This window comes from Arvicola amphibius, chromosome 7, assembly GCF_903992535.2.
Source record: "Arvicola amphibius chromosome 7, mArvAmp1.2, whole genome shotgun sequence".
NCBI lineage: Eukaryota > Metazoa > Chordata > Mammalia > Rodentia > Cricetidae > Arvicola > Arvicola amphibius.
Genome location: NC_052053.1, coordinates 133,664,607 through 133,689,824, shown reverse-complemented (window position 1 = coordinate 133,689,824; position 25,218 = coordinate 133,664,607). Strand labels below are relative to the sequence as shown.

General features: G+C 36.1%; 1 protein-coding gene across 1 annotated transcript in view; it reads left to right on the top strand.

The window, feature by feature from the left end:
- Meox2 (mesenchyme homeobox 2) overlaps window positions 1-25,218 on the top strand; it is a 58,355-nt gene that overhangs the window by 21,799 nt on the left and 11,338 nt on the right. The window contains exon 2 of the mRNA XM_038337522.1: window positions 24,404-24,576. Within this exon, the coding sequence (XP_038193450.1) occupies window positions 24,404-24,576 (173 nt within the window). The remainder of the gene's footprint in view (window positions 1-24,403; window positions 24,577-25,218) is intronic.

Below are 25,218 nucleotides of genomic sequence, written 5' to 3'. Positions count from 1 at the left end.
CATCTCTTCTGTTTATTCCAAAGTTTCCTTCCTACGTATAAAAAAAATGCAGTTGTGACTGTAACACTACTTATCATTCATTGTTCATGACAGGGTGTGCACTTTCCTGGTGACAGGTAGGAGTTATCAGTGTTATTTTGCTCTCCTACTCCAATGATGTATTGATAACACGAGAGACTAAAGATTTTTAGTGTTTGTAGGTGGGATGAGTGGCACTAAGGAGAAAAAGAAAGACTACCACATTGTTGTGGGGCAGTCACCACCAGCAAAGAACTATCTGGCTAGGTCAAAGCAGGAAAAGATTGAAAGGTATGGGTAAAGCGAGACCGAGATAGGTTCTATGGCTTCTTCTTTGGGCACACATCTGCAGGCCTGGCCTGACTTAAAACAGTGAACTACAGCATATTCATCCCTTATTGCCCAAACATACGTTGTTCTGTTTATTTTCCCCCCAAAATCTCATTCTCAACACTCTATGCTTTGAGTTTTAACTGTACGAGAATATGGCTTTTCAAAGCTTGTTTGGAACCCTATATATTTCTAGATTTGGTTCTTGTCAAGTATTTCCTTGTCTGGAATACCTTTTTGCACACTCATATGTCCTACACACTCTTTAAGACCCAGCCCCAGAGGCATTTCATACCCGAAGCCATCTGAATCTCATGTGAGAGGTGCTCATTCATTCTCTCAAGGGTCATGAGACGTGATGGACATTGTAAATGACATTCTACATGAAAGTGATTTATCCATCTCCGTCTTCTGAGCTGGGTCATCATGACGGAACTTTTAGTTCCTTATATTTTGGGCAGTGATTGAGAAATAGTTTTTATGCTAATATTTGTAAGACAAACATGAAATAAGTAACTGAACAATTTTGGAAAGAGAATTAAATATATATAGTGACTGGAACTTATGGAAGTAACTTAAAATTATTTACTTTCTAGTGTTTCAATTATTCATACAGAAATTAGACACCCTCTTGAATGTAAGATATAAATTCATGTGCACTTGTACAAGTAATAAGTTTATTAAATCTTATCCTACTATCAATCCTTACACTGATGATAAATATGTAAAATTTCTTGCAAAGTCAACCTCAGTATTATGGTTTCTACACCTTCACATATATTTAAAGGACCTTGCGAAGGCAAAGATATTATAAACTGGAGGCATAATGGCATGAAAACAGCGGTAGGGATGTTCCTGTCTTTATCAGGCTGATAGACAAAAAAAGTCTGTGATTTCTTATTAATAGTAATATTCACAACCAATTTGATGTAGCCATGCAGAGATATATTAGATGTAACAAAAAAAGCAAAACTGAATTTTTCAGGAAATATTCACGCTGTCAATTAATAAGGACAAAAGTGGAAATGAGAACAGAAAAAAAAAAGAGAAAATGAAAGCCACGCTTCTGCTCCTGCATACTGGTACTAACACCATGTTAATAGGCTGAGCATTTTCTCACCGAGAGTGACAAATATGCAGGCTTGATTAGACCATGGATCAGCCACTTGTTGTGTGGAAGAAAAATACTTTATATAGAGTGGTGTGCAAGTTGACATTTAAAAGGCAGGAACCATACATGAACGAGCGGTACCTAGGCTGCAGGTTGTTGGAGATGCTATGGCTGAGGGGTTTAAAGCCCTAGGTTTAGGGTACAGGTGCAATGCTTGTTACAACACAGCCCTGTTTTCTTTGCGGTTTTTTTTTCTATTCAATAAGCTTGTTTTCTTACACGTTAACTGAAAGGGAAATAACGTGGCTCTATTTAAGTGATATCGATTTCAGAATAAATAGTATCACCAGAGATAAAAAGAACATTCTATGATGATGAAAGATCCAATTCTCAAGAAAATGTAACTAATTCAAACTAAATCATACTAGAACTTCCAAGAATGCCAAATCAAACTGATAGAATTTAAGAAAGTGGATAGATTAATAACTAAAAGTTTTCAAAAACCTTTTCCTCAATAATTGACAAACCATCTTAGCTAAATATCAGAAAGGTTATGAAAAAGGGGTACTATACACCAATAGGTTATGGATATTCACCCTAAAAGAAAAATCAATAAAGTTGACAATAGGAAATTGTAGATAACATAATTGAAATAAAAAGTTAGGGTTCACTAATACAATGGGTACTTTGCAAAAATAATCAATGGAAGCAATGGAATCTCAAATTTCATAGGAAGCAGCAGGACTCCGTATCTTACAAACAGCACAAAGACAAAGAAATACTGTGAGGACTTTACAAAGGGACGTGTCAAAAAACAGGTGCAATCAATCAATTTTATTAAAAGCACACGTGCTACAAGTCGTCTAGGATAAAATAGTCAAACTGAGCAACTGTCAGTCTATCAAGAAGTTGAATTTGTGATTTAGGAAATTCCAAATGAGATATTAACAAAACAGACAGAGTTCCACTTGGCGATTCCATCAAACTTAAGAAGGTTTGGATGGTTCTACATTACCTATTGAGAGAAACGGCAGAGAGAATTATTCCCAAACCACTTTATGCAGATAGGATTGCCTGAGAGAAAAAAAAAAACCAAAACATCAGTTTTACAGAAAAGAAAAAAATAAAACATTAGCAACTAGAACTGAATAATATCTGAGAATAATGTTATGCAATGAGGGATTGCTAAATGATTCAGTATTTAGACATCAACGGGATGTGCTGCATTGAAGTAACTGTCACAATTGTACTAATAAGGCAGAACAGTTCCTTGACAAGTCCCAGAAAACTGAGACTGTAAGGGAACCCCCTTAACCTGCGAGGCTTGCTTCCAGGAGCCCTAGAGCTGGCATGAGGGATGGAAGACTCAATGCTCCCCTACACGTAGTACGTAAGTACCTTTTCCTTGGGAGAATTTCTTTAAAAATGGGAAGTATTTGCCTGACTGGGAACAAAATAAGGTTGTTTACATTGAGTTTACAAAAAACAATGCAATTCATAGACCGTGTTTCTAAACTCCACACTTTTAAAATGTGCAATTAATGTAGCAAGAGTGTTCAGAATATATGAGCAATTTAAGAATAGTTTTACACTTTGTAACATGATTCTAAAGAAGCATCCTAAAAATATCCTAAAATATAGCATAATGTAGTCATAGCAAGTTCATTCGTCAATTCTTTTAAATGGTAAAATTCTTTTTCCTCAAGTGTTATACTATATATTTGAGACTGGAACTTTCTGCAGTTAATGATGGAACACAAAACATCATGGTTAAATCTTGCAGATACAAAAAGAATGCAGATATTTTTTAAAGCCACAACATCCATAATTGCTTTCAAATATGTTATCAAATATTGCAGTACATTTAAATAAGCTTTATATTTACTGGCTAGACTTTACACTTCTGGAAGAGGCAATGACAGTATCAGAGGAGAAAGGAAGCCTTCAGTCTTTACACAGCTGTTCATTCAGCAAGCTACAATGTCCACCAGCAAGGCAAAATAAATTCCCTGGTATCAGAGTAGCATAAATGGCATAGTAGTAACCAATAACTTTTAGATTGGATGTAAGGCCTGATCCACTTATGAGAACCCAACCTGCAACTGTTATGAGGGCCAGGAACCTGTGGCTTGACCTGCTGTGGACCCCAGGGGACAATCTACTGCTGTGACTCTTATCAATGGACGTAGCATTAAATAGACTTCTAATGACATATTTTTATGCCATAGATTAGTGCCTCTCTCACACCATCAGAGGAGTTTCTCTTTCGCAGCAGATGGTGATTAACAAGGGACCCACACCTGATCAGAGGCTGTGTATGGGATCTACATAACACACCTCCTCCTTCCAGTGCTCAGGGATCTGTATGGAAGAGGTGACAGGAATATTGTTGGGGCCTGAGAGGTGAATAGCTATCGCAACAAAACAGTGTTTTCCAGACATGAGATGGTAGCCGCACATGGAAATCATAACAGATCATAGCTGCAATAGCACACATCAGAGCGGTGGAAGCTCGAGGGAGAAGACACATCCTGAAAACCCAGCATGGATGGAGAGGCTCTTAGGAAGCTGAGAAGCTGATGATAAATGACAGTTGTGGGGTGGAGGAGTACTCCTGTTACAAGGGTGTTATTCGTGGTGGAGGACCACACCAGGGGTTGGCTACACCCAAGGATACAGAGCCAACATTAATCGCACTGACTCGATGGATTTTAAAATAAAACACAGAAAAATTGAAGTCTATGGAATTCGGGGTGGATATTGGAAGATTTGAGGGTTTGTAATGTGATTGAAATTTAATGTATTAAATTCTTAAAGAATTAAGGAAAATGTGGACTAAGTGGACTAGGAGACATGTATAGACTTAGCCATAGGTGTCAGTTACACTGCTTAGAACTTTCTTTCCTCCTTCTTCCTTCCAACCTTCCTCCCTCCCTCCCTCCCTCCCTCCCTCCCTCCCTCCCTCCCTCCCTTCCTTCCTCCCTTCCTCCCTCCCTCTCTCCCTCCCTTCCTTCCTTCCTCCCTTCCTCCCTTCCTCTCTCTCTCTCTCTCTCTTTCTTTCTTTCTTTCTTTCTTTCTTTCTTTCTTTCTTTCTTTCTTTCTATTTCTCAATATCTGGCCACATGCTTTATACCCTCCTGCCTCCATATCTTAGTTTGGGGTTAAGGTATATGCCATACACTTGGCCTGTAATCTTTCACTTGTAAATGTGTCACTCAATATGTTTTCTACAAAAGCAGATGATAAATATTCTCAATTTATTATTTATGGGATAATTTCCTGTAATGTCTTAGCTTAAACTGATCCAATTACCTGATTCTGTGTCAGAACTATTAGACTCCGTACCATTAATTCTACTCATCATGAAAAATGTCCCTATTGTGTCTTTGGGGAACCTCTTGCTGTGCATTTATCTATATTGTGATCAAAGTTTGTTTATGCCTACAGTGAAGAATACAATGATATTATCTTTTTTGCTTGTGTTAAACAAAACTACTCTATTTGCGACAAAAAAATCTTTTGACCAACCACTTGATTTATAAAAATTTTGTTGTTCATTCCTTGCACGAACTACTGTGGTTTCCAAAGTAGATGACCATCTCTGTAAATGCTTTAGACAGAAAAAATCTCAAAGTAGATGACCGTCTCTGTAAATGCTTTAGACAGAAAAAAAAATCTCAAATTTTTTTATAGCAGTGGTAGGGGAAAGCCTATCATATTTCATTTATAAAGAACAATATTATAAATTCAAATGGCATTCAGCCAGATTTCCATTAGTGTGGCAAAGTACATAAAATATATAACGTATAAAGCAGAAAGGCTAGTTTCAGTTCTGAAGTTCTGAGCTGTCATTTCAGGATAGCTTAGCCTGACTGCCTTTGTGTTTGTGGGAGGTCAGAATATTAAGGTGGAAGCACATGATAGAGAAGCCATGTTCATCTCATGGTAATTTTGAAGTAAGAAAGAGGAAGAAGGACCAAGGTCTCACTATCTCCTACAAGAGTACAGCCCAGTCACCTAACTCAAGCAGAGCACCATAGAGAGTAGATGAACCCATATACTAGATAATCCTCTTTGAGGAGGTATGGCACATAGAAAGCACTAAGTAAAGATGATGCTAATAAAAATTCCTTTATAAAAGATGGAATTGTATCCAGCAAAAGTCTTGGGGTTCAGTTGATATGGCCGCTGTCTTTTGCATACATGATGTTTGTCAAACTACAAGAAAAAAAGAAAAAAGATAAGGTAATAGCAATGGCCAGTGCCAAGAACACAAGGTAAGAAGTGAATTGGATTAAGAAAACATTGCAATAATACCATCAAAGAAATGGGGTCCCATTTTCTTATTTTTTCAAAGAAAATTTGCATGGAAAACTGACACTAAGAGGTTCTGATCAAAGGGAAACGGCAAATAGACTTAATGAGATTGTAAATGCGAAACTAGGGATAGTATTTGGAAGGCTGGGAAAAAAGGTTCATGTAACTTTTGTGAAGAAAAATTGAATGCATCAAGTACTGAATTGCAAGGGATGAAAAAGCCTCCATGTGGGCGTTTCCAGTGGGAGATGGTAAGGGCAGGGATGTGAGCATCCTTTCCTACCTAACTACTGTTCGTCAACAACCTTGGAACTGAAGGTTTGGGGCTACGTAGCAACCAACTTTGAGAAGAAATCAGAATGACTTGCGCGATGGTTAAAATATGTAGATGCAGCTCTATGTTTAGTCTCTGCTGTGTGATGAGGAGGGAAGAGCTCTGCCTTACTGGTTTAGGAATGTCAAATCATGCTGGAAAACTGCTGAGTGCTGTGACCTACTCACAATGGCCCAGTTCCTTAGATCAGTCTCTACACTGTACCTGCACTAGCTTCCATGCTGCGATGAAGTAGCATCTAAACATACTCCCTCATTCTGCGGATCACTGAAGGAGTCACATGCCATTAACCTTTTCTCATGGCATGACCTTTGTCATGCCGACTTGTATGTCATCCCCAGGCCTGTCGTCCTCTTCTCAAAAGTCAGCCCATAATTCAAAGTTCTGCTTTTATTTTGCTGTCACCTGGAAAAGTCTTCCATCTTTTAGGGATTCTCCCTACTCCCTCGTTTTAAGAACCATCACAAATATACATAATTTATCCATGATTCTTTCTGCTTCCTTTCAATTTTCATCTTTTTACATTCCTTGAGATCATATTACGTCATTTCCCTCCTTTTCTTCCTTCTAACTACTCCTATGTGTCAGTCCCTTGCTCTCAAATTCATAATCTCTTTTTCTTTAATTGTTAATGTATGTGTGTGTGTGTGTGTGTGTGTGTGTGTGTGTATTCCAAATTATACAAATACTACAGGTCACAAACTGCTTGGTCTGTATAATACTACCTGTTTGTTTTCAAGGAAATGGCCAACATTCCTTAGTTGCCTATAGTCCCTAGTCTAAGATGAAGGCCTCCTGAGCTTCCATGTCTTGTTTACACAGCCTTGTTGGTGAGACTTTATGGGTACAACTTCTCTGATATTTCTAGGAGACACATTCTTACAGCTAACTTCCTGATCTCTTACGTTCTTTCTGCCTTCTCTTCCAAAAGGATCCAGGAGATCAGCTGCAGGAGATTTGTGTTTATCAATTGGTATTGGTATCAGTTGTGGCTTTTTGTAATGGCCTCTATCACAAAGGGAAGATTCCTTGATGATAATGATGATGATGATAATACTGCACTTATCCAGCTAGAATCTGGAGAGGAACAGGAAGCTTTTAGCTTTTGCTTGGAGACAGGGTTTCATGCAAACCTCATTTGCCTTGAACTTACTATTTAGCTTAAGGTAGCCTTGAACTTCTGACCCTCTTGCCTCTAGCTCCCAGATGTTGGGATTACAGACATGCACCTCCATAGTTTATTTATTTGGTGCTGAGATTCAAACCCAGATCCTAGTTCATGCTAGTAGAGCGTTCTTCCAATTGAACTGCATTTTCTGTCAACATGAAGTCTTTCAGGAATCCTTGATTTATGCAAAGTTTTTCCTGCTTTGATCATATATGTTTGTTTTATCAGCTACTACATACATTATTTGATTCCTAAAGCTATTATTGTATTTACTTTTATCTCTTGCCTTTGCCCAGAGCAGTACTTTTAGAAACCCCATTGCTAAGTGAACGCTATGTTGTTTCCTGAGGATTAACATAATACTTTGCTTTTTAATTCAATGAATATCTGTTGAGTGCTTATTCATCTTGAAAATTATGACCTGTGTAAGATTTAGAAATTGTGGAAAACTTCACAGCTTACAGAGAGCTCCATATTTTAAAGGAAAAAGTAAGGGAAACAGAGGAGGAAGTAGAGGAGTCCTGGCCAGAGAGCTGCAGGAGAGCCTTTGGAATCCAGGTCTAGGATATCTTAGCTTCCGAACAACTAATTTCATGTAAATCGGCCCCGATTAATCATTTATAGAGTGCAACATTTCTGCTCCTATTTTATAGCTGTGTTGGCAAGTGGGTGTCAGAGGCAGAGGGAATTCCCTGGGTAACTAAACTCCCAGCCCTAGCCTCTTCACTTCCTCTGGGTGATTAATTATGCCTCAAGGTCCATCACAAAGAAGCCTTGATTCAGACCCCATCTCCGGAGTGTGACTGCTGGAACACTTCTGTTACATCCTAGGTCACTGAAAGTTTTCTCAAAGCTGGTTCCTATTTCTGGCAGTAACTCTTCAGTTCTGGAACTTTAACTCCAGCCAAAATAAACTATTGTCTCAGGTCTGTATTTTTCCTGAAGCACCATGGCATTTTTATGGAATGTGGAGACAGTTTTATGTAAAACTTTAATGACGACAATAAAGGACCCAGATCCTATTCTCTGGCCATCTACTATCCTTTCCTCTGTACCCAGCAATGACTGCACCACTTCGAAAAGAACCATCCTCATGCTTCCAGATAGTCCCTTGTTTATCCACTGCATCAGACCATTCTCATTTTTTGTTTTGTTTGGTTTGGTTTGGTTTCTCAGCAGCAGCAGCAAAATAAATAAATAAATTTTAAAAAGTTATTCTCTATGAGCAACTGGCTGTATTTCTAAGAGAGAAAGGTGCCACTTTCCCACATTTCTATCCTTCATGTTTTACATCATCTTTAATTCATTCTAATAAAATTTTGCTTTTAAGGAGCTGTGTTGTGGTTGTAAATGCATCATATTTTGCTACCTAGGAGGAGTAAATGCTGTTTATGCCTTGAAGACTTGTTTCTTTTCTCACTTTTCAACAAGTATGTATTTAATATGGAGAAAAGCATGACAGCAAGGATGAGTTTGATTGCTATGGAATTGTTTCTAGCTTCATTGGATTAATAAGATTAACAACTTAATATCCAGCATTTTAAAGTCCTGATTTCCCTACTCAATGAGCCAGTAACCCAAGTTCTTCTGACACAATTACATTCCTGTTATTTAATTTTTGTTTTATGCACACTTGAAAGCATGGCCTATAAACTAAGAAATTAAAAATATGAAAGACTTCCGAAGTCAATTCCTTATAGAAAAATGGTCTAAGGTATGTGTGATAATCTTTAAAAAAAGTTATTTTAAAGGACCTATTGTTCCACTAATTATCTTTTAAAGTGAGAAATTATATTGTGGCACATTTGGAAAGATGAAAGTAATTAAATTTTTTATGATTTATTGTTGACTTTCACAAAGAATGACAATGTTTAAGTCACAGAACATTGCCACAAACGAGCAATAACCATTCTAGAAGCTTGACTTTCATGCACCATAAAATTGAGTTTTGCCTTTCTACATTTTAGAGCCTAGATCACACCCCTCAGAATGTCTGTTCACACATTAGTTGGCCTAGGGAAAAATCATGTACATGGCACAACAAAGAAACTGAATAATCATAGTAGGCTCTTATACAATGTAAGCAAATTAATCATGCTGGCTGAGCAAATCTATATGAATAATTCTTAAGCTCTATGTTTATAAGCATCTCTTACTAAGAAGCAAGGCATTAAGACTTCCCTCGGGCACCATGGTAATGAGTTCATGAGGCAAACAGATTAGGGGTAAATGAGCTATGACATTATTCTTCCAACATCCATGTTCAAAGTTTGAGTAACACAAAGTGGTGGGAACTCTTTTGTGACTGCCTTACAACAGAAAACTCAAAACTGTTACAGAATAATACTTATCAATTCTATTAGCCTAAAAATAAGACACATTGATTCCTTACTGAATTACTGAAACATCTAAATAAAACATTATTCTCATAGTCAAGTGTAACTTTTCAACATTGTACAACGTTTAAACTTAATCTGTGGTTTAATCAATTGTGTATATTTGTAGTATTGATTTTCAAAATGTGACACCTTTGATATGATCTTATTTATTGTTTGGATAATGCTTTTATATATATGTATATCGATTACATATTGTTTCGTGTGTTGAGATATTTCAGAACCATCAAAATAGTTCATGACAGCTCAATGTGAGTAGGCTAGCATACTTTAAGTGAAAGGAGCGATGGAAGTTCCATAATGCATCTACAACTTCTATATTCTGATTATTACTTTTTCATTGTTTAAACTTATAATCCAAGGAATATCCTCAAATTTGTGGTATGATGTTCATTATGAATTCTAGAACTATTCCTTTCCATTGTGTAAAAGCATCTCACCTCCTCATACATACTATTTTAATAAAGTAGTCTTTTATAGTTAATACATGCTAAAGAACATATAAACTGATAATAAGAATAAAAGTAAGTTGTGTTATGATATTGTCAGAAAACAGAATTTTAACATCATAGATTTTAGTAAATTTTGACATATTTTATCTGACAAGTTGAAAGCACTTTCTATGTTACAAAAGAGGTTTATCAATTAATAAATGAGACCTTCTGAAATTAAGAAGCTTCTGAAAAGCAAAGAACACAGTCGAGAAGGCTACAGCCTACAGAATGGGAAAAGACCTTCACACACCCCACATCAGACAGAGGGCTGATCTCCAAAATATAAAATAAAACCAAGAAATTGGTCATCAAAAGAAAAAATAATCCAATAAAAAAAAATGGAGTACAGACCTAAATAGAGAACTCTCAACAGAAGAATCTAAAATGACTGAAAGACATTTAAGGAAAAGCTCAACATTCTTACCCATCAGAGAAAAGCAAATCAAAACAACTCTGAGATTCCATTGTATACCTATAAGAATGGCCAAGATCAAAAACACTGAGGACAACTTATGCTGGAGAGGATGTGGGATAAAGGGAACTCTCCTCTATTGCTGGTGGGAGTGCAATCTGGTTCAGTCCCTTTAGATGTCAGTATGGCAATTTCTCAGAAAATTTGGGAACAACCTACCTCAAGAACCAGCAATACCACTTTTGGGTATATAGCCAAAGGATGCTCAATAGTACCACAAGGACATGCTCAACTATGTTCATAGCAGCTTTGTTTGTTATAGCCAGAATCTGGACACAACCTAAATGCCCCTCAACCAAAAAATGGATAAGGAAAATGTGGTACATTTACACAATGGAGTACTACACATCAGAAAAAAAATAATGACATCTTGAAATTTGCAGGCAAATGGATGGAGCTAGAAAACACCATACTGAGTGAGGTAACCCAGACTCAGAAAGACAAATATCATATGTACTCCCTTATAAATGGCTTTTAGACATAAAGCAAAGAAAACCAGCCTATAATTCACAATCCCAGAGAATCTAGACACCAATGAGAACCCTAAGAGAGACATACATGGATCTAATCTACATGGGAAGTAGAAAAAGACAAGAGTTCCTGAGTAAACTGGGAGCATGGGGACTATGGGAGAGGGTAGAAGGGGACTGGAGAAAAATATATAGCTCAATAAAATTAATAAAAAATAGAGGTTCATAGTCTACATAAACTGTATATTTCAGAGTGGAAAAAACCAGATGTGTGTGTGTGTGTGTGTGTGTGTGTGTGTGTGTGTACACATATATGTTTGGGTGTATGTGTGTGCAAGAGAAATAACGGAGAACATCAATTGTGGTTTATAGTGAAAAACAATTTTATTCTGCAAAAAATCTCAAAATAATATCAAAATGTTTCAAATATAGAGTTTTAAATGTATTTCCAAGGAAACTCGTAAACTAAAGTCAAATATGTCATATTATTTTCTATTGAAACTACTGTAAGTTAATCAAAGATCCAGTAATCCTAGGCTAATAAACTTCTGGCAGAAAGGAACTTTAGATGCCAAGTCTGCTACCATATTGATTTTCATTGCTTTCACTACAAGAATGGGCATTAGGGTTTATTATTGTTGTTTACTGTATTAATTAGAGCATTTACCATAAAACATTTTAGGTTTCAACATTTCATGACAAGAACCAACTTCCCAAAGGATCCCTTTGATCTTAGAGGCAAGATATGTAAAACATGGGTGATTTCTTGCTGTACTACAAGCACATATTTAAGGTGATTGCTATAAAATATTATATATTTCTCAGAAATAATATTGTGCACTTTCTTATAATAATTGTCTCTAGTTTTTTTTTTTTTTTGAAATTTTAACAGCGCTTGCTAGAGGTGAATCACTTGAATGCTTGACATAAGTAGTCCAGTACACATTTATGAAAAGATACCTTGGGAAACACTTCTCTGTTGATACCCTCAACAAATTCAGAGATTATATTTCCTCAAGATAAACTGTGACTACCTTAAATAAGTCCAACATACAAATATTTGAAGCAGAAAATAATTTGAATATCTATCTTAATAGGAAATAGTTGCAGCTATGGGCAGTTGAAATTATTATTTATTTTTCCTGGTGTGAGATCATAATATTTAAAGACCAAAGGGTGATTCTTTTCTTGGCAATAACTATTGATGTTCATATGTGGGCAATTGCTAGACACTGCAACAACCTAGGGTGATTGCATTCCATATCTTGCATAAGTATAGAAAAAAGTCTTTTCCAATTACAAGTAGCAGTTCTTAGCATTGTTCTCCACAGTGGCAGAAGCGCCACTATTGTGATTTCACCTGCTCTTTGAAAATTAATTTTTGGTCAACAGAGCAAGAAAGATGGCTTGTAAGTGTGAAGAATGTCATTGGTCTAGATATCAATGTTTAGCCACTACTCTCTTTCCTGAGGGAGATGCTTACTCTTTATTATTAATCTTATATACTTTCTTTCATTCCTAGATGGTTACAGATCATTTTAAGACCATTTCTGTATGCTAGGATTTGACTTGTGAAATAGTTTAATGTTGGGTTCTGGGTATAGTTAGTGGAGATCTAGGAACAAGTAGTTTGACTCTTGAGACTTGTGAGGACCAGCTGTCCTAAGTATAGCTGACTGGTTTGGAATTCCTTACGGAGAAGAAATGTCAAATTACTCAAGTCAGACAGAGCATGGCCACTTCACCTGCACATAACAAAATAGAATCCATCTCAAGTTATGTTTAAGTGATTCTGATATTGTATATGTAATTGATAACCAGAAAATCTGTTGTGTTTTATGTATCTGGGGGCCAAAATAGAATGAAATTGACTAAACAAATGTGAGACCCATTTTTAAATGCAGTATATATATATGCACACATATTTATATGCACCCCACAAAAACAGATCTTTAAATTTTAATTTAATTTACTTTTAAAACAAAAGTATGCCACACAGGCTAAGAATTCAACAATTTGTGTTTTGATTTTTGGCTCTCCTCTTTAATAGTAAAGTATAAAATTATGCAATGTATGACTTGCAAAAACCACTAACTGTGTCAAAGCAAATTTAATTACTCCTTTATGACTAGCAAATAGTTTCTTAAAGCAGCCACATTTTAAAAATTCACAGTCAGAGAAAGGTCTAGAAAATAAATCATCACCTTTCCCAAATCAACTCCATATTTAATGACAAATGATGCATTTGTCATTACCTAAACGTAGATACGAAATAAGAGGTGATTCAAACAAAATATATAAATCCCTTTGAGTTGACAGTAGAATTTTAGTTAATCAAATCTCACGGACTGGCATTCAAGCTTAATACTATTAGTTAATAGTGTACAACACTGAATGGATACCATGTGTCATATATATGTACTTTATATTGTTTTAATTTTTCTATTTACAACAGTCACTTATGTGCTTTGTTGATGGAGAAACTTAACTTTAAGTGACTTAACAGACCTACAAGACCACACAGGTAGCAAGCATCAACTGGAAATTTTTATCTGAAATCTATAGGCTTCAAAGGCTCTACTTTTTTCTCTATTATCATGCTTCCATCCTAAGTATGTGAATTTTGGAAGCCTGTTACCTATGCTGGATTGCCTCACCCAGCCTTTTTGCAGTGGGAGCAGCTTGGTCTTACCTCAAATTTTGAGCCATGCTTTCTTCAAACCCATGGGAGACCTGCCTCTTTCTGAATGGAGATGGAGGAAGAATGGATGGAGAAGTGGGGAGATGGGAGTCAGGAAATGGGAGGAGAGGAGGGAGGGAAAACTGTGGTTAGTAGGTAAAATTAATGAAAAAACGTAGTGTAATAAATATTTTATTTAAATAAAGTAAAAATTTTTAAAGATTTACTTTTTTTGCACTTTTATATGCTTAACTGGCCACATTTTAATCAAATCCAAGTTTACAGGCAGCACTGTGGGCCAAACCTGGGGGCTTACAAATACACAAACATTCTGCCTTTGAGCTACACCCTTAGTTCCTGGTTTTATTTTGTTAAAATTTTATACAACAAATTTTGATAATGTTTTCTCTTTTCCCAACTCTTCCCAGATCCTCTGCAACTCCCTGACCAACCCACTTTATTCTTTCGTCTCTGTCTCTATCTCTCTTTCTCTTTCTCTGTCTCTCTCTCTCTCTCACACACACACACAAACACATACATACACATGCACGCTCACAACAAACACATGAAGCCACAGCAAGCAACGAAAATGGAAACACATAAAAAATACACAACAAAACACATATCAAAACAAGCAAAAGACCAATAAGACAAATGAATAACAAACAAAACCATCACCACCACCAACAACAAAGAACATGTCTAAACAAAGAAAAATGAAACAAAAAAGTCATGCAATTATCATTGAATTCATTTTGTTTTGGAAACTCTTCATGGACATCCTGAGAATCCTTGGTATCCTGGGCATCCTGGATATCATTGGCATCCTTGACATCTTGGACTATGGGTAGATTCTGCTCATTGGTTTATCAGCCACCATACCCAAATAATCACACAGAAACTATATTAATTACAACACTACTTGGCCAATGTTTTATACTTCTTCCTAGCTACCTCTTATAACTTAAATTAACCCATTTCTATATTCTGTGTATCACCACGAGGCTGTGAATTACTGGGTAAATTTCAAGCATCTGTCTGCTTCAACAGCTACTTGGTATCTTTCTGACTCTGTCTACTTTCTCTATATATCTCTGTTTAGATTTCCTGCCTGGAGAAAACTGATTTTCCCTTTTCCTAATGGTTGCTGATAGCTGCTTGGTTAGAAGTGGGATCCCTTACACACTTCCTCCTCTCTCTGCTGGAACACTGTCTGCCTTGAACTTGTACAAGTCTAGTAAAGATTCAGATGATAAAGGCTAGGCTCACAATCAAACTAGTTTTCCAGAAAACAAATATGCTTGGTCAAATTTAATAGACGTCTCTGTGGAATGCAAAAGCATTCCCTTAATGTATATTTTAAATGTTTAGACATCATAATTTAGAAAATCCTTTGACACATGGCCTCAGAGGTTGACTTTCGTGCAGCTGACTCTCCCAAAGACTGACTCCTTTAGTTTAGTAGAATTGTGCATGAGAAACTGAGCACAGAGGATTCCATGCTACCAGCAACAGGCAAACAGAGACAAAGCTGGCTGCCAGGGCCAGATACTCAGGTTACTTGAAATTAAAAGCAATCTTCTCCTCATTACTTTTATGTCCCATTTATTGTTTTATATAATTTGACTTTGGTACTGAGTGTTTAAATCAAAATTAATATATAAATTCATGGTTACTAATTTTTCAATATGACCATTTTAGTGACTAAAGTATCTAAGTAATTTATTTCCTAACTCATAGTTATGAACAAAGGTGTATACAAATAGTAGTTCTTAAAGGGCATATTTGTAGAGTGGGCTTATAAAGGTAGTGTAATAAATACTTCTCCATTTTATTTATTAGAAATTTATGAAGGAGTGTTAGTCAAACATTTTGTATACCTTAACATCACCCTAAATCTATATAGTTTTTGCTAGAATCTCAAAAAGAAGAATCACACACACACATGCATATGCATGCACACGAACACACACACACACACACACACACACACACACACACACACACAGAGAGAGAAAGAGAGAGAGAGAGAGAGAGAGAGAGAGAGAGAGAGAGAGAGAGAGAGAATCTCTACAACATCAAATTTTTGCAAAACATTCAGAGGAAACAAAATTTCATGCGCTATTCCCACTGGGCCTCATAAAGTACAACCTCAGTGGTTTCCTGGGAGAATCCTAGTTCATGCTCTAGATTAACTTCCAATGTAGCTGGAAAAGCACACATCCCTGTTGTGGCTCATCTATTTTGCAAACTAAAGTGAACACTACTGACCATTATATGATTCCTGTACTTTCTAGATGTTTGCATGGAGTTTTAGTTTAAAAATGAATTTTCCTACCTTAAAAATGCTTTTTAGTTTCTGAGTCTTTCAAGCGTATAGTTTCAATTACTACTGCTTTAATTCAGAATTAGCCCTTCACTAATCATAGCTATTGACCACCCATGACTATTAAATTCTTCCAACATTCAGTCCCTGCTCCAAATGATTGACAAATTTCTTAAATTCTGTGTTAGCTGAAAACGGAGGCAATAGTGAATAGCAAATGTGCATCAGAGACTATGCTTAACTTGTAATAGCTATACATTTGGCATCTTGGATGATCAAGAATTTGTTTGAAAATTTTGCTAAATTTAGTAACATAGTTTAATGATGCCATTACCCATTCTGTATTAATATGATCAGTTGGTAGAGCATATTTAGGGAGGAATTTGTGTAGGTTTTAAAATTGAATGACACCATATGTAAAATTACTGCATGGTTATAGGGGTGTCTTGAGCACTCCAGTCATACCATGAGACCCAATTCCTTTCTTTTTTACTGAAAATAGATTTTTCAATATGCAATGTGTTCTGTTTATGGTTTCCCCTCCCCAAAATACTTCCAGATCCTTTTCCACCAACTTCCCCACTGACCCAAATTCACATCCTTTTTCCTCTCTCATAAGAATACAACAGACATCAAAAATATAATAAAAATGAATTAAGATAAAATAAAAACAAACAAATCAGAAAAAGGAAAAAGAACAAATAGAAGAAAAAGAGCCAAAGAAACACACAAGGTGCTCACATAGGTGTAGAGATGCACATATTTTTACACACAGAAATGCCTTAAAAACACAAAACTAGAAGCCATAACATATACACACAGGACATTTTATTTTCTCTTTGAAAACACTGAATGTAGAAAGAGGTAATTTACAAATTCCATATCATATGATACATATGAATGTTTATTAGTTCAACCAGTACTTGTTAATTAAAATATGTATGTCATCAAATAGGTGATTTATGGTTGGCTATCACATGTCTTTACATAGCGTCTAAACACAATGATGCCTAGAGAAATCCACTGACGCTTTCTCACCACTGAAGGAACAGCCGAGACAAGCCGTACAGAATTTCTACTATGATGTCTGATAAGAACACTTCTCAGTTAATTAGATTCACCTGTTTGGTTATATAAGTTACCTTTTACAAATGCCCTTTCTTCAGTAATTTTTACCTGCAAACAACTGTCACTAATTGGTAGAGCACCTGACATGATCATGAGAAAAAACTGATGTTATTTACACATGAGTTACTCAAGTTTATAAGTTGCATTGGTCATATCTAAAGGCCATCATACAAGGTTAAATCAGTGATTCTTCATCTTTGTGGCTCTCAACTGAGAGTGATTTTCCCCTTAGTATCTATTAGTAATACTTATGGGCCTTTTTAGATGTCTCAATTAAAAGGTTCAAGTGTATGTTAATGAACAATATATATTTTTATGTAAGTATATTCTATTCACTACTTGTTGTGTATTAGAATTGTAGTTGTTGTTTACATAAAATTCGTTTTGTACTGAAAATTTTATACTTTATTTGGTTGTAATAAGGGGAGAGATTTTCCTTAGTGTACTTCTTAGAGACACTCTGCAATGTCCAAACAGCCTGCTAAATAGCTCTTTATTTTGAATGTTTGTTTCAGTGGACTTTAATCAATTATTTTCTATCTCAAAATGTCAGTAGTACTGAGGTTTCAAATATACTAGTTTTGTGTAATTTACTACTCCGTGTGATATAACATTTACATTTTTAGTTATAAATCTGTTGTTTATTTTTGAGATATTAATTATATATAATGGGTTTCATTGTAACATTTTCCTAAACATATGATGTATTTTGATCATATTCCTCACTCTTTTAGGTTTAAATTTTATATTACAGAAGCAATATTTGGTACTTTTATGTCTGAGTGTGCTTAAAGACATTGGTACAGATACAAACCATACATGATTATTTATCACTGTCTCAGCTAATTATGCAAGTTATGTTAAAGAGCGTTGGAAACCAATATACAGAAGGAATAATCAGTTTTGAAGTTCTGGTCACCTAATCAGAACAAATCATTCTCCATAAATAAAGCAAGAGGAAGAAAAGCCAGCAGCTCCAGAATCCAGTCTATAGCTCCAGAAACAGACCCATAAGGAAATTCCATATGGTTCATTTCCTAGAGTCTAGAGAAGAAACAAAGCAAAATGAAGGAAAAATCGAAGTCTCAATTTTGCTAATACCATAAGAATAAAGTAACTGAGAAGACTTGACAAAAGAAGGGCTTAGGACATAAGTTAAACACAAGCTACACAGAAATGGCATTAACTGACTTGTACTTATGAAGCAACTCTAGCCTGTCTTCCACACACAGAAGGGATTTACCAAGTTACTAAAGGAACTGGGACAAACTTTTCTAGAACTGAGCTAGTTCTGTCATAAAGGAGCTAAGTTTCTTTCACTTTACGGAGAGCTGCAAATCAGAAATGTCACAACAGTCTAGGCAATGTCAAGCCCCAGGCCTAATCTTGGGAAAATAGCTCCCTTTTACCTCTGTCTCCCAGAAGGTGCAATAGTACCATATAACTCCATAAACTGAATGACATAAAGCTGGGTAGGATGTGGACACGGTGCATGGGCAGAGAGCTGAATGCTCCTGAAGAATTGCTTAATATTTCTTCTTCCTTTGTAATAAACAAGCAAAGAGAAGCACTAAATGAATTCACTTCTAAAGTCTGAGTATGCTAGGCAAGGGTAGGGATCAAATGACATCCTAGTGGATAAAAGAAAGCAACCCTAGAGTGGGGGATACTGTTCAGTTTGAGAAAGAGCTCTTGATGGTAATCTACACAAGAGGTGCATCTTTAAGTTAATTTGGTGAAGAAGAATCGAATGGAATGTTCCACATCCAAAAAGTCTTCTTCAGGGATTGTGTGACCCACTAGAGGTCTTCCCCTTTGTACCAACCCATTCACATATATGTATGTATAGATATTTTGTAGTTTGTATTAACTATATAAAATGCAGCAAAAGGTATGAATTCAATTCCGGGTATCTGTTATCAGGCTTTATCCCTCCTTTCTTCTCCTTCCCGCTCTCCTTCCTTCCTTATTTCCTAAACAGCTCTCTTTTCTTTCTGTTATTCAATTCTCTGTTTTAACTTCTGAATCCTGGTATTTCAGGTGTATGTCATCATGACTGCCTGTAACCAGAGTTGATTTGTTTGTCATTTAGTTTTATTTGGACAGAATCTCATTCTTGAGATCAGACTAGCCTCCAGCTTGTTGCAATCCTGTGACCTTAGGCTCTTTGGTAGTTCTGGAAATATGGATGGGAATCCTGACAACTGGGAAATTTGAAGCCTACAACTGCATAACGTCTTACCCAGAAAATGTATGCTAGTGTGAATTCTGAATTAAATAACTTGAAATCTATAATGAGAAGAGTCAAAAATCAAATCTATGCCAAAATTCACTAAAGGAATTACATAAATGTTCTGTGTCTTGGGTCCTCGGAAATTTTTTTGTTGTTGTTTTACTAAAGTATTTTGCATTCAGTGTGTTTGGAATGAACAATACTCATAATGTTGAATTTGATCAATATATATCTCTTTGTGTATTTCTCTTAGGGTTTTTGTCATGAAGAAAACCACTGAGTTGTTTTCTTGCAGTTAGAAAGTAGTAAATAGTGATGGACAATGATAAAAATGAAAATTCTTTCTGATGCCTCATTATTTAAGTTCAAGGAATTTTAATAAGAATGGACAATAAAGAAAACCGAGTCCTAATAGTGACAGTGAGTCACAAAGAAAGCAAGCAAGTAGAATGATGGAATAATTACTTCATTCAAATTGGCCAAAATTTCTTTGACTACCGTCATCTTAAAATTACAAAAAAGAAAGGAAGAAGCAAGGATAAATATTGTATTATATTGCTTTCCAGTGTTTTTCAGGAATGCAATGAAGTGCCAGAGCAAGTCATTGCCTGTCCCGGAAAAGCAGCCATATATGAAGGGTCAGGGCTTAGGTGAATATATTTCGCTAATCTAAATTTTGAAAATATAGTTTTCAAAAGTTTCATACCTAATACATTTATCAAATTTGTGTCATTTATTAAATTTGTATTGTTTAGGAGCTATTTTTCAATGTTACTTTTTGCAACTTCTCTCTGTTTCTGTCTTCCGGATCCCTTGAGAAACATTTGAATTTGACTTAATTCACTATTTTCTTTTGAGTATGAGAATTGATGAATTGATGTTGAAATATTTCTGGAAATCAGAATTATTTGTCATTCTAAAATAAAATCACTTCATTTTAGTATTTTATAGCCATAGCTAAATTATAGACTGCATGCTCACCATGTTTTATTATTTATCTTACATTAAAAAGCATTCTGTAGCCGGGTGGTGGTGGCGCACGCCTTTAATCCCAGCACTCAGGAGGCAGAGGCAGGCGGATCTCTGAGTTGGAAGCCAGCCTGGTCTACAAGAGCTAGTTCCAGGACAGGCTCTAGAAACTACAGGAAAACCCTGTCTCGAAAAACAACAACAAAAAAACAACAACAACAACAAAAAAAAAAGCATTCTGTACCATGGATGAGCATATTGATTCTACATGTCTCTTGTCAAAAGAAAAGCAAAAAAAAATTAGACAGAAATGATCCTTGGAGGGCAGTTTCAGTCCTTCACAGATGTAGGGCAGGTTTCTCCAATTAGCAAAGTCCTAAGATATCTTCAATTAGACAAAGGATAGGGATTTGGGCATGCCAAGAAACCTGAAGACATAAGACAACATGCCCTCAGTGCAGCAAGGATGCTAAGGTGCACCCACTGGTACACAAAAGTGTCTGAAACAAACAAACAAAAAAGAAGTTGTACTGCTTCATGCTGGGATCTATTGTGGAAGTGCTGAGATTGTGTTTGTGGCAGTACAGAAGAAAGGAAGGCAGTTTCCGGATCTCACCCCTGACACACACACACACACACACACACACACACACACACACACACACACACACCACCACCACCACCACCACCACCACCACCACCACCACCACCACCACCACCACTTGGAAGAGGATGAGGAGAAGACAGAACTTTGCCTTAGTTGAAACAGCTGTGAAACATGTGGAGGCTGAGGTGAAATTTGCCAAAATCCTCATCCAAGCTTCCTACCCATTTTCCAGCAAAGAATAGTCAGTCAGGTGATAATAGTTGGGGATTTAGATTTAGCAAGTGATAACTTTGTAAATCATAAAGAAATAATTTAAATTCAAGATTACTGGAAACGCAAGTCCAAAGTATGCTATTCTAAAAAGCATTTTTCTTTTTTATTGATTTTATTGAGCTCTACATTTTTCTCTGCACTCTCCCTTTCCCCTCCCCTCCAACCCTCTCCCATGGTCCCCATGCTCCCAGTTTACTCAGGAGATCTTGTCTTTTTCTACTTCTCATATAGATTAGATCCATGTATGTCTCTCTTAGGGTCCTCATTGTTGTCTAGGTTCTATGGGATTGTGATTTGTAGATTGGTTTTCTTTGCTTTTATGTTTTAAAACCACTTGTGAGTGAGTACATATGATAATTTTCTTTCTGGATCTTGGTAAAGATTAGGACCATGGTGGATTAATAGGACACCAGTATGCAGTAGATAAAGTGTGAGTGGTGATACCTAACTCAATTGCTATTCCTCTCCAAGAAGCACATAGCTGCTCTTCATGTTAGCTTCAACTCAATGATTATTTCTGTGCTTATTGAAAATATAAGTGTGCAAAGCTCACTTCATTTTGCTCAATGGACTTTCCCTTCCTTACAATTTTGCATAGGGATTCAGTTATTCTATTAACTGTTTTTAGATTGAAATGCTGCATTATAGCGAGACTTTTGCTGAAATCCAGCCTCTATCTATCATAAGCCTGCTGCTGTGCATCTCTTGCCACAGTGATTGTCTGTGTAAGCCAATCACATGTTTTGTATGTAGGTATTTGCTAAATAATACTCTGGAACATTTCAAAAACGAGAGGAGAGTGATGTCAAAGAAAGAAAAATAAATACCAGTTAATAGGTTTCTCTCAATGTGAATTTGTTCATTCATCCTTACTTACGGGAATATGTGAGCCATTAGTCATTCATACTGAACTAGACGAAGCACGACTCATTCAAACTGAGCACCTCATGAGAAAAACTTGCTAATTTGCAGTCAGCTTCCATAGTTGCTTATCTGAAGGGAAAGAAAAAAAAACATTATCTACATACAAATAACGACAAGCCAAGATGTCGGTGAGAATGACTGCAAGCTGGCAAAGGTCTTGGTTCATGTGAACCAAGATGGTCCTATGCGAGATTTGAAGCTGAATATTCCATGCTATTACTTGAGTTTAATCTGCCAGAGTAGCCTAGGGGACAAAAATGCTATCACCTGGAAATTTTATTTACACCATACCAGAATAGCTCCATGCTGCAACAGTGTGAATGTTGTCAAATATGTAGCTTAAAATTAAGTGTGTGATGAACCCTCGGTTCTACTTTGAGGCAGGTATGTTGGCGTCATGGAAACATAACCACCTGTGAGGTGTCACCTATTAGAAACTTACCTAGTTCCTGTGATGTCAGATCCTGTGTAATTAGACTGCATTTCATAAAACATTCTTTAACCTGAGTAGGAAAGCTGACCTTCACCAGCCAGGATGAGGATACTAGACAATATGGAAAGTAAATGACAACTTGGAAATGTGGTCATAAATGAATGACAAGCAGTCAGAGAAACTTCCTATAGGACCACTAACATAAAAAGAGTAGCCAATGTGTGAAAAATATAGGTGAGAATCCATTGCTATTGCCGCTGCTGTGAGAAAAATCACATCTGGCCAGCTAAGATTTTTTAGATAAGATTCAATCCAAAATTGGTTGCCTTAAAATTTCCTGGAGAGTGGATTTTCATTTTGTTGGGACTTCTCTTACTAGCTAGATTCCCTTTAGGTTTAGAGAAAGGAAAAGAACCAAAACAAAAAACAGCTCATTGATCATCTCTTGGCATCAACATGTACCACTGGACTCAAGGCAACTGTCGCTGAAGAGATAATTTCTCAATCATATTGTATTACATTTATGTAATTGAATAGCAATTAAGATATTATATTTACATTTTCAACTAGTCATTATTGTTCCTTCATCACTTTTGCCTGGGCTTATGGGAGACCTTCTTGTACTGGGTAGCATAACACAAGTCATGCATACATGGAAAACGTCAAGGAAAAACCAGCAACGATATTCAGGAGAAGACTTGCATGATCCTTTGTTGATGATGTTGGTATTGCACTGAGGATAAATGTGCCATGACTTTCTTGAGTTGGATTTGCCCACTTTTCCTGTCTACATGATGACTGCAGGTTAACTTTTCTATTTTATGCACATTCTGTGTTTTAGTTTATAGAAAACACATTCAAGATTACCTATCAGGGATAGTAAAAAGCTAAATAGAACATTCTGCCTCTGTTCTATTAATTTTTGAACAGAAACGTGGATTGCTATGTTCCAAATTACTGTTGTGATTTATATGGTGTTGAAGATTTGATATGGATAGTTGATGTTTGGTATGTATATCAGGTGCTTGTCATGCATGTACAATAAAAATTTAAAACTTCTTGCATAAAAGTCATATGGATAGACTTTTGTTCACACATTTCATACTGAACAAAGTATCAGGCACTATAAGAAAAAAGTATGGTTATTTGCATTAAGGAACTAAAATGACAATAAAATGAACAGTCAATTCTGCAATACTTTTAATATGCTTTTTCTAAGCTTGAACTGGTTTTAAAGATTTATTCCTTTATATTTTTGTGTGTGTGTATATTCACAATCATTGCTTCTTTGAGGATTCCACATTCTCTCATACTTAGATCTTATGTGCATGTAGAAATATAAATTTTATTTCTACAATTGTTTTCTGATGAGGGTTTGGTTTATTTTATTAGAACAGTACCATTTTAGAAGTTAAAATTGTATTTGTTGTTTATAGATGTGTTAAGAAATTTTCTAATTGAGTTATGGGTTAGAAAACAGGAAGAGAGGAGAGAGAGAGAGAGAGAGAGAGAGAGAGAGAGAGAGAGAGAGAGAGAGAGAGAGAGAGAGAGAGTCTATCTTACCCTATGGACATGGGATCAGTCTTACTGTCTTTGTTCACTATTAGTCCTTTGTCTAGAAACAAACTTGGAGAAGTAGGTACTCAATAAATGTGAATTGTATGATTACATACATTTCCCTGACTCTGCTAACACAATCTTCTTGCACTTTCCCCCCCAGACTCCCAGGAAGGAAATTACAAGTCAGAAGTGAACAGCAAACCTAGGAAGGAAAGGACAGCTTTTACCAAAGAGCAAATCAGAGAACTCGAGGCAGAATTTGCTCACCATAATTATTTGACCAGACTGAGAAGATACGAGATAGCAGTGAATCTAGATCTCACCGAAAGACAGGTAAAGTGTGTGTCATCGTGGCATGACCTTTTATATTGCTATGACTGAACAGTCTTCTAACATTTTTGTGTTAATCTGGATTTATGGTTTACAAATAGCAATTGGAAGTCTCTTCTATTCTATGATTAAACTTTTGTTCAGCAAAATGACAAAATTGAGAAAAGAACAAACGATATTTGAATGAAAGTTGCTTTTGCTGAATTTTTAATAAGGAATGCCTTGTGATGGCAACATTCCTCTGTTTATTTTAAAAACACAGTTTGTTTTACATAATGTGAATAAATGGTGAAATTCTTCCCGTGTTTATATTCAAGCGCTCCTCATCTGGTGTAATAAAAGGTTAGCTATGTGTACAGGTCAGGATAGGTCATGCTGTGTTACAATAGAACATTAACCTTTAAAACTAAATAGCATAAAATAAAATCTTGATGGCTTTTTTTCTACACGGGTCGTACAAATCCAGCACTCTGAATAGTCATTCACAGTTCTTGGAACCCTAACATGTGGTGCTATTCAAAATCACAGGAGGTGATAAGGAATTGGTAGTTCCCTGACCTCAAGAGGCATTCACCTGGAATTGATTCATATTCCATTTCCTTTCACGTGTTCTGAACTAACCAATGGGTGTAGCATAGGTGCAAG